This window comes from Vulpes vulpes, chromosome 9 (genome assembly GCF_048418805.1).
Source record: "Vulpes vulpes isolate BD-2025 chromosome 9, VulVul3, whole genome shotgun sequence".
Lineage (NCBI taxonomy): Eukaryota > Metazoa > Chordata > Mammalia > Carnivora > Canidae > Vulpes > Vulpes vulpes.
Window position 1 is genome coordinate 75,797,154 of NC_132788.1, and position 10,760 is coordinate 75,807,913.

Genomic DNA, 10,760 nt, shown 5'->3' on the forward strand with positions numbered 1-10,760 from the left:
AAAGGGGTAGCAGGAGGAAGAGCTTTGCTGTGATGGAAAGTTGCGTAACTTTATGGTGGTTACAAAAATCTACACAAGTGTTTATTTATTTATTTATTTTAAGATTTTATTTATTTATTCATGAGAGACACACAGAGGAGGCAGAGACATAGGCAGAGGGAGAAGCGGGCTCCCTGTGAGGAGCCCAATGTGGTACTTGATCCCAGGACCCCGGGATCATGACCTGAGCCAAAGGCAAATGCTCAGCTGCTGAACCATCCAGGTGCCCCTACACAAGTGTTTAAATCACAGAACTACGGGACGCCTGGGTGGCTCAGGGGGTTGAGCGTCTGCCTTCAGTCGGTGTGATCCCGGGTCTGGGGATTGAGTCCCGCATCGAGTTCCTGCAAGGAGCCTACTACTCCCTCTGCCTATGTCTCTTCCTTTCTCTCTCTCATGAATAAATAAATAAAATCTTAAAAAAAAAATAAATCACAGAACTATACATATTTATTTTATCAATGTTGTATTTGTGATTTTGATTTTATAGTCCTGTAATATGTAACCATTGGGAGAGACTGGATGAAATACACATGGAACCACTTTATACTAGCTTTGCAACTTTCTGTAGGTCCATATTATTTCAAAATAAAAAGTTTAAAAAGGCAAATACAGGCCTATTGGAAGAAAGATAAAGAAGAATGTGCATATTCTAAAAGTTAGATCTGTGAACTTTGGGTATTTTATAGAAATCTAGGACATAGGATTTCTTGGTATGGCTCCTGGGTTCCCCTATTGCTATTCCCCTGTTTGCTCTGGTTCTCTTGATCTCCCTGTGCTAGCTGCAGCTTATGCCTCTTGCTTTCCTATTAAAAGGAAAAGAGGCCTGAATGGGTGAGGGCGAGAATTGAATTTATTATAGCTTTGTTTGTAGACCAGAATAAAAAATCTAGGATAAGAGTATTTTATATTGTCCCTCTTTTCTCCATTTTGGTTTTTAAAAAATGGATAATGGACTATTTATTATAATTTTAGAGAAGTATATAATTAAACAGAAAATTGCTCCATTGGAAAAATTAAAAATTTTTTTGTACACATGTGCTGTTAAAATATTAAGTTCTGTGATTGATTTACACTCACAGCTATTTTTGAATGGAGTTTTCTTTGCACCTTCAGGTAGGGAAAGACTGCTGGTTAGGTTTGGTAAAGTAAAAAGAGAGAGACTTGGAAAACAGAGAGGAAAAAAGAACTCATACCTCCCCTCACCCCCAAAATAACCAATCATATTTGTACCCGAAAAAGCTATTGGGAACATGTGTTGTTTTTTTTCTTAATTAGCTTTGCAGCAGTAACTCTTATTTTTAATTGAAAATATTTGATATATAACCTTGTATAAATTTAAGGTGTTCAAAGTGTTAATTCGTATTCTGAGTCTTGCAGTCCTCTTCCCAAATGGGAACTGTAATATGCTTGTTTCCTTCACTAAAATGCATTATTGCCTCTGTGCTTGATGCTAATGTTTGAGGACACACAGTCTGCTTCCCAGGATGTATGGTTTTATATAAAAACTGAAGCAGAGTAGAGAGTATTACAAAGACATAATATCAGGGTTCAGGGATGAGAGAAAATACTCTAAATAGGCAAGAAGTATTTAAAAAAGAGGTTTTGTGACAAATTAGGGTTGTATTCATTTTGTCACATTCCCTGATTTCCACTGCTTTGAACATTGATGACTTCATTTCTTGTTATGTACAATTATAATTTGTTCCTTCTGACATTGTTAAATTCACTTTATAAATTAAAAACTTAGCAGCTAAATTCCTTTACTTATAAGCAGACATTTCAACAAGATTCAGGATTTTAATGATACTTTCTATCGACGTAAGTTGTCTACTTTAAATTCACTTCTCACTAAATTCTTATTATATTTTAGCTGCTAGCTATTTGAAGGGTATTTCTTCATTTGTTATCAGCTCTTGGTGTTTGCTTTTCAGTAAGGTTGACTGAGCAGAGCATGCCACTGTTTTAATTCTTAGCTAATCTCATTAGCTGCATTTTTATATGTTGTCTTGAGTAAGGTTACTCAAGCATGAGGAGCTGTGTGTTATAATAAAAGGTGTGGTTTTTTTCTTTGTTTGTTTCCTAAAATGTGAATTATTTTGTGCAATGGCATTTTTAAAAACTAGCTTTTTCTTCCGTAGAATTTCATATAATTGTGTGTGGACTGGACTCTATCATAGCCAGAAGATGGATAAATGGCATGCTGGTAAAGATTTTAGTGTTGTTATGGTTCTTTGAAATTCTTGCTGATGCTCTTAACATACCAAAAATTAGAGTACCATGTCATGTTTTTGACAAATCAGAGTTTAATTTTCAACTAAGTAGAGGTTCATCATTGTTTATTGCCAGTTATTAATTTTCAGGTGAGAATATAAGTTGCTAGTATCCTAATCCCATGATTTGATAATCTAGTACTCAGTATTGCGATTGATTTATGGAATTACTTGACAGCATGTTCTTTTTTTCGAATTCTTACTCCCCTCTCCTACCTTTAAATAATTTTCCTAGATATCTCTTCTAAATTATGAAGATGGTGTATTAGATCCAAGCTCCATTGTCCCTTTGATAGATGGGGGGACAGAAGGCTTTAAAGGAAATGCCCGGGTGATTCTGCCTGGAATGACTGCCTGTATTGAATGCACACTAGAACTGTATCCTCCACAGGTAATCAGAAAAGCACCTGCATTTATTTTATAGTCTCTTGGGGCAGAGTTAGGATTAATTAATAAGTCTAGTCGACATTTAGGATTTAAAATTTTTTAAAATTTTATTTAACTTTATTTATTCATTCATGAAAGACACACAGAGAGAGAGGCAGAGGCATAGGCAGAGGGAGAAGCAGGCTCCATGCAGGGAGCCCAATGCGAAACTCGAACCCGGGTCTCCAGGATCACACCCTGAGCCGAAGGCAGACGCTAAACCGCTGAGCCACCCAAGCATCCAATATTTAGGATTTTTAATGAAGGGTAAACAGTTTTTTAAAAATTATTCTAAGAAGAAAGATAAAATACGAAATTCTGCTCTATTTATGGAAAGATAGGAACTGAAGATTGTGGTACTGATATTCTGTTCTCAATTCATTTGTATTAATTTTTTCATTTGGAGAGACGGGATCAAGGGAGCAATTAAAAAGTTATATGTTGGGATTTAGTTATAATCTGTTTTCTTTGGTTTTTGCCTGTGAATGTTTCAGGGAGATAAAGATACTAGGCATGAAAACGATCCTTCCAAAGATGGGGCCCTTTAAGCTACATACCCAGTTTAAGGAATAGTTAGAATGTTGATTCATAAATAAAAATATTTTTTTTAGTATTTACTTGGAATTGATTTAACTCTGTGAATTTGCTTTTGCTTTGATTTTATACCTTCAGATATAAACATCATATAAACATAATAAAATGCCCATATTTGAGAACTTATTCAAACATCTCATGATCTAACAAAGCTTAAATTTATATACCCTGTAAATATAGGGCAAACCAACATTCCTATATGAATGTAAGTCAAGTGACTCAGATGCTCTTTTTAATTTTAGAAACATTATTAGTGGTATAAAATGTTTTGTTTTTATAAGTGGAAAGCTAAAATGAATTATAACCTACTACCTACTTTTACAAAGTCTTAACTAGAAGTTGCATTTTAAAATAATTCATTGTGTAAAATCCACTAAAAAGGCAAACTATGGTTTTAGGTTAATTTTCCCATGTGCACCATTGCATCTATGCCCAGGCTACCAGAACACTGTATTGAGTATGTAAGGATACTGCAGTGGCCTAAGGAGCAACCTTTTGGAGGTAATAAACTGAATTTCATAATCTGGAATTATGTGAGATGAATATTTATATTATTCATTTATATAATTATATTAAAAGACAAGCTGATTTAAGTTTACATGTTTCTGTCCTGTTCTCTTTGTTTTTTCTAACAGAAGGAGTTCCATTAGATGGAGATGATCCTGATCATATTCAGTGGATTTTCCAAAAGTCTCTCGAGAGAGCATCACAATATAATATTAGAGGTGTTACCTATAGACTCACTCAAGGTAAATTAGTGAATTGTCATGAATTAACAACCTTGGGATAACCCCATTTCAGGGGTTGGGAACTCTGAAGGAAATAATGGATAAGTGATTTCAGATAGTACCAGCCATTTGAGGTTCAGTCACGGTAAGGAAATGATAGTTTCCAGGTGGCCTAAATTTGGTTGGAGGAAACAGGGTTTGACAGAATTCATATTACTTCTTAGTTAGGAGGAATTTTTTTTTAAAGATTTTATTTATTCATTTATTTGAGAGAGAGAAAGCATGTGCAAGGAGCAGAGTGGGAAAGGGTCTCAAGCAGACTCTGTGCTAAGCCCAATGTGGGGCTCAGTCTCACAATCCTGAGATCATAATCTGAGCAAAACCAAGAGTCAGACGCTTAACTACTGAGGCACTCAGGAACCCGAGCTAGAAGGAATTTAATAAAAGTCACTGAATCTTACTAGAATTGGAAGAGGCCCTAAATCATCTAAGTTGAACCACTCATTTTATCTTTCACTAAGAGGAAGGTGTCACCTCCTAAGGCGATCTATTTCACATTTGGATAAGACTGTTAAGACAGTTTATTTTGTATATTGAACAGAAGTCTCCATCTTCAGTTTGGTCTGAGTATTGTCCCAGGTTATACCATAAATAAATCAAATTCCCTTTTAAGTAATAGCCTTTAATATATATAGAACAGGGGATGCCTGGGTGGCTCAGCAGTTGAGCATCTGTCTGCCTTTGGCTCAGGGCATGATCCTGGAGTCCCGGGATCGAGTCCTGCATCGGGCTCCCTTCATGGAGCCTGCTTCTCCCTCTGTCTGTGTCTTTGCCCCTCTCTCTGTGTCTCTAATGAATAAATAAAATCTTAAAAAAACAAAAACAAAAACAAACAAAAAAAACCCAACATATACAGAACAGTAATCACATTCCCTCCAAATCACTGTCATCAACCTTTCTAGTTTCTTTAACCCTTTTACATGTTGGCTGACATTAAGTTCCCATCCTGTTTGATTTTCTTTTTTTATTTTTCTAACTATTTTCCAGTTATCCATATTTTTCTTATCTAAGCTAGAATTCACCATGCTAGGATTGATTTTACAATAGACTTCTAATAATTGATGCAGTCTTAGAGGAGAGCAGGATTTTTTGCTTGTTGATTATGTTGATGCTGTACTTCTGATTCTTTAAGGTCACTGTCCACTAAAATCTGGAAGTTTTCTTTATATGCAGTTGCTAAGCCTTATTTTCCCAATAAAATGTTTGGCAGTTTTTTAGGGTGGTAGTTTTGTTTTTTTTATATTCAAGTATAGGTCTTTACAAGTTTATTCTTAAACCTGCCGTTTTCTTTCTTTATATCCTTTTATTTCTTTTCCAAATAATTAGTTAAAAATTTTAGTAAGACTGAACTGGCTGATAACAGACATTTGAATCCTACTTCTTCTGGTCGCCCTTTTCCATTTATCTCATTCTCCCTACCAGGCCTTCTAGAGCACTTCTTTTTTTGTCTTGTTCACAAGGAGGTCAGAAAAGACCTTTCCAACTGCTCTTTTTTTTTTTTTTTTTTTTTTTAAGATTTTATTTATTTATTCATGAGAGACATAGAGAAGCAGAGATATACACAGAGGCAGAAGTGGGCTTCCCATTGGGAGCCTGATGTGGGACTCAATCCCAGAACCCCCGGATCACGACCTGAGTCAAAGGCAGATACTCAACCACTGAGCCACCCACGTGCCCCTCCAACTGCTCTCCTGAAGCCTAGATGTACTACTTCCACATTTCCCTGGGTTGCCAAATTACTAGTTACAATACCAGAATCCAGCATGACTTGTCTCAGTGAACAATCATAATGCTTAATCTAGTGATCACTGCTTCCTAATCTAGGTACTCAATTCATCTTTCTAGAGTTTTGTCCCAAGTTCATCACTAACTTCACCAGAAATAAAACTTTGTCTTCTTTTTGAAAATGTGCTGTTTCTCTTCTGTGATTATTTCCTCATATTTACTGATGTTCTGGTGATGTCTTTTAAAAATTCTGTTCTTACACACTCCTTGTTGCTTTCTGTATTCCTCCTATTCTGACCTGCTGTGTTCTTGAACACACCAAACTCATTCCTGCCTTGGAGCTTTAATATTCCTGATTCTTAAGCCAGGAATGTTCTTCCTTGGATCCCATTAAGGCTGGCTGCGTATCGCTCAGGTGTGAAGTTAACCAGTTTATTTGATCATTCAACTGAAAATGACTTCTGAGCCATTCACTATTGATGTTTTTATAATTTCTCAGAAATAATGGTAGCCTCATTTTTCTATGCAAAGATTATTTCATAGGCATAGTCTCATACATTGTTGCCCTGGGGCCTTTGCCTTTACTATTTACAGAAATACTGTTTCCCCAAGTCATTGCATGGCTGGGTCTTTCTTCTGGTTTTAGATTTCAGCTCAAATTACCATCTCCCAGTGGAGGTCTTCCCTGATCATCCACCCTGATGGGACTGCCTCCATCATTGCCAACTCTATCATATACCTTGTTTTACTTTCTTCATAGTACTCTTCAGTATTTGAAATTTTGTTATTTACTTGCTTGTTATCTCCCTTAGCAGAAGGAAAGCTTATTAAGAGCAATTTTTTTTTTTTAACTGGCACTCTGCACAACACCTAGAACATTGTTGGACATATAGTGCACAGGTGGTAACTGAATTAAATGATCTCAGTTGGTCCTGATCAGGAAATATAAAGTCATTTCAATATGTAGTCTCACTTATCTTTTCATACTTTTTAGCAAGTATTGGTTTGTACTTTTGAACTTGATGATTGAGAGCCTTGACAAAGAGTAGAGAAGCAAAATTGGAAGTGAAGTCCAGCTTTTTTAAGGGTAGGGGACAAGAGGACTCTTTATCATTTCTGGCTTTTATTGAGCAATGTCTCTTATACTACTACTTCTTCCTTTCAGTATATCTTGCTCTATGTGGTTCACTGCAGAACTTCCAGTTTAACCATCATGAAGTTAAGCTCCTCCTAATTTCCCCTTCTCTGAAATGATATGTAATCATATGGTCAGAATTAACATTTTAAAATAGCTTTCCAAACTTTGTCACTGTCTTCTTTTCATGTCTTCTTAGATTATTTGGCTTTTTTCTGAAGTTTTTGAAACCTGCCTATTCCTGAGGCCTTGGGGACATGTCTTTAAGTGCTCCCTCACACCCCAAGATAACATGGCTACTTTTTTCTGAAGTTTTTGTTTTCTAAAATGAACAACCCAAATATAGTTAAGGAATATTTATGTTTTACTTTAAAAAAAATGGTGTAAGGTCAGGCTGTCTTCATTCCTATTCTGTGAATACTAATATGGAAGAAGTGAAGTAGAAATAAAGAAGTATATTAATAGTTTGTGTAGACCATGTTATAGAGTGAAATGAGGAGACAAGGGCAGGCTTTCTGATTGTTGAAAATTTGGAGGAATCAAATGGCTAGAACTATTATATGAGGAACAGTTAGTTCTTACTCTTTATACTTTATTCACACCTCATGGAGTATAGCATATTGTTTCAGTTAAGATTATGCACTTTGGGGCATATGTAGATTCATATGCCACTTCTGTCACTTACTAGATATATAACTGTGGATATTAATTTGTCTCAATTTCATTTTCCTTATCTTTAAAATCAGAGTAATGAGACTAACAAGGATGTAATGAAAATTCTGTCCTATCTTATTTAATCTTTATACGGTGCCTGGAACATAATAAACATCCTAACTGTTAGCTATTATTATATTGTCTCATCTTTATTTGAAGCTTAGTGAAGAGTTTTCTTTGCTACTATACTTTAAGATTCTGAAAATACAACAAAATGATGGGAATGTGAAAGAAGATCATTTCATTGTTAAATTTCAGTCTGTTTTCTGACTTGAAAGCCTGAGAAATCAGGTTGTGGAAAATGGTATTTAATAATCAGATTGTCTAAAAAAAAAAAAATCAGATTGTCTAAGGTACCTATTTTTTAAAAGAAATGACCATATTTTAATCAATATATTTTTTCAGGAGTAGTAAAACGTATCATTCCTGCAGTAGCTTCCACAAATGCGGTCATTGCAGGTAAGGAAAAATGGCCACCACTTAACTTTGGTTTCCCTTTCCTTTGGTTTTTGATTCACTATCTAAATTAACATTCCTGCAGCTACTTAGTTTCAGAAAACTGGCATTTCAAGAATCTGATATCTTCTTGGGTGTTGTAATTAAGCTATCCAAAAAACAATAAGCTGTTGGATCTGTGTATATTTGGTCTTACACTATGTCATAGATAAAAATGCTCTGCAGTAAGGGGACATTTTAATGCCTTTCCCTTTAATCAGTGTAACAGGTTGCTCATTAATCTGAAGAAGAGGAAGGAAAGCATGTAACTCTGTTACTTGGTTTATACAAAAGAAATATAAAATTTGTTACTTTCTCAGTTTTTTTTTTACAGTTTTTTTTTTAAAGTATATTCTTTATTATCAGTTTATCTGTTCCGATTTGTAACTTTGAAAAACTTGAAATTTTAAATGTCTGAATTGCATCAAGTTGAAGCACCTTTATTTTCTTCCCCTCTTCAGCTGTGTGTGCCACTGAGGTTTTTAAAATAGCCACAAGGTAATAATGGATTTCATTTTATAAGGTGTATGTAAATTGATCTTTTGGCTTGGCTCAATTATATAAAGATGAACCATTTTTCATTGCAGTGCATATATTCCACTTAATAATTACTTGGTTTTCAATGACGTAGATGGACTGTACACATACACATTTGAAGCAGAGAGAAAGGTTAGTATTATAGTAATGAAAACTTTTTTCGATCATTTACACTTAGATTTTTACATACTAATTACTGGTTAGAGATATAAATGAAATTGCCCACATCCTAAGTATTTTCTAACTTTTAGAACCCTACTCACTGTGTATCTTTTGCAGTATAGCCCGAAATAAGTACTATGTAGAAAAATAATTTAGGAGATTTTAGAGCATAAAAATTTGTTCATAGGAAATATGCATAATTACAAAACAAGTTGATTTTCATTTGATCATTATAAAGTATTATTGGTTCATATGCCTCTGTGATCTGTTATGTTTTATATATGCAGGAAAACTGCCCAGCTTGTAGCCAGCTTCCTCAAAATATTCAGTTCTCTCCATCCGCTAAACTGCAGGAGGTTTTGGATTATTTAACCAATAGTGCTTCTCTGTAAGTGTTTCGGACTTTTGTTTTGTTGTAGAAATACTTTTGTGATTTTAAAGCTTTAAAAACTAGAATTGTTTTTTTAAAAAGTGATCTTTAATTTTGTTTGTTTCCCTGCTCATAATTATATTTAGGCAGATGAAATCTCCAGCCATCACAGCCACATTAGAGGGAAAAAATAGAACACTTTACTTACAGGTAATCAGTGTTGGTTGTTTTTTGTTTTTTGGATGTTTTTTTCCCCACAAAATTATATTACAAGTTTATTTATTTATTTATTTTTTATATTACAAGTTTAAATTCATTTTATGTGCTTTACATTAAAATAATTTTGTTTTCTAGTCAGTAACCTCTATTGAAGAACGAACAAGGCCAAATCTCTCCAAGACATTGAAAGGTATTCTAAATGAGTATTTTACTAATCAATTTCTTCCTTTCTTTTTTCCTCTTGGTAAAAGTAAAAAATGCTTATTCTAGGTTCGTTTTAATGCCTTTAAATGGTGATATCATTGTAATTATGTCTTGAGAAACACTAATAGAATGGCTCTTTTAGCAGAATGTTTAAAAATCTCTAAGAAATCAAACTTAATATTACCTTGATTAAGGAGAACTGGATTTTGATGTTAATCTAGACATAAAACTGTGCAGTTTGTGTGCATTGTGCATTTTGTTGAGATTTTTTTGCTTGGGTTAATTATACTTTTTTCTGTTTTAGAATTGGGACTAGTTGATGGGCAAGAACTGGCAGTTGCTGATGTCACCACACCACAGACTGTACTATTCAAGCTTCATTTTACTTCTTAAGGAAAATAAATCTGCACATAATAGAAAACTCACGGAAATATTATATTATGTGGATGCTAAGAAATTTAATGTAATTTTTAGCATTAGTGTTGCTGGACTTTTGACTTTTTTTATATAATGAACCACTCTTTTTAAAATTTATAACTTACCCTTGAAGACAGAATTTAGGGTTGGTACTTGTAAGCATTTTCATTAATAATATGGGAAATGATGCCTGGAGAGAAAGATAATGAGCAAATATATTGCTTCTTTCGAAGGAGGAGGCGAGCACTTTCTTGTGTCTGAATTTTGTTCCTTTGGTCAAAGAATGCATTCCTCAGTTTTCAAAGATGTCCCTTTAAAGAAAAAAGGAAAATTAAGTTTTAAATAACATTGAGTATTACACCCTGACATCTAGAGCATATTAAACATAGCCTATTTCTTGCTTGATTTAATATTCATTTAGTTGTAGTTGTCCAAATGAATATTAATTATTGCAAAGGTTACCTTGTCCATAATAATTTGTAAATGGTGTTATAGCTGAATACCTGTGCATGAAAATGGGAACTATTTTCATGTTTACTTGTAGTGCCATAGAGGCCAATATGCACAATATTAAAGCCAAGACTTGAATGTTTAAAAGAATTTAATGTTCAGTTATCACTGATGCTTTCACACTATTTATTAATAAAATCATATATTGTCTA

General features: G+C 34.2%; 1 protein-coding gene across 3 annotated transcripts in view; it reads left to right on the forward strand.

Annotated features, from left to right (window-relative positions):
- UBA3 (ubiquitin like modifier activating enzyme 3) overlaps positions 1–10,760 on the forward strand; it is a 27,962-nt gene extending 17,202 nt beyond the window's left edge. For all 3 annotated transcript variants that reach the window (XM_072720492.1, XM_025984953.2, XM_025984962.2), the window contains 12 exons: positions 1,817–1,860; positions 2,181–2,245; positions 2,548–2,703; positions 3,731–3,833; positions 3,968–4,081; positions 8,100–8,153; positions 8,651–8,687; positions 8,777–8,858; positions 9,176–9,276; positions 9,405–9,468; positions 9,613–9,667; positions 9,986–10,760. In XM_072720492.1, coding sequence (XP_072576593.1) covers positions 1,817–1,860; positions 2,181–2,245; positions 2,548–2,703; positions 3,731–3,833; positions 3,968–4,081; positions 8,100–8,153; positions 8,651–8,687; positions 8,777–8,858; positions 9,176–9,276; positions 9,405–9,468; positions 9,613–9,667; positions 9,986–10,074 — 964 coding nt within the window. In that variant the 3' untranslated portion in view covers positions 10,075–10,760. The remainder of the gene's footprint in view (positions 1–1,816; positions 1,861–2,180; positions 2,246–2,547; positions 2,704–3,730; positions 3,834–3,967; positions 4,082–8,099; positions 8,154–8,650; positions 8,688–8,776; positions 8,859–9,175; positions 9,277–9,404; positions 9,469–9,612; positions 9,668–9,985) is intronic.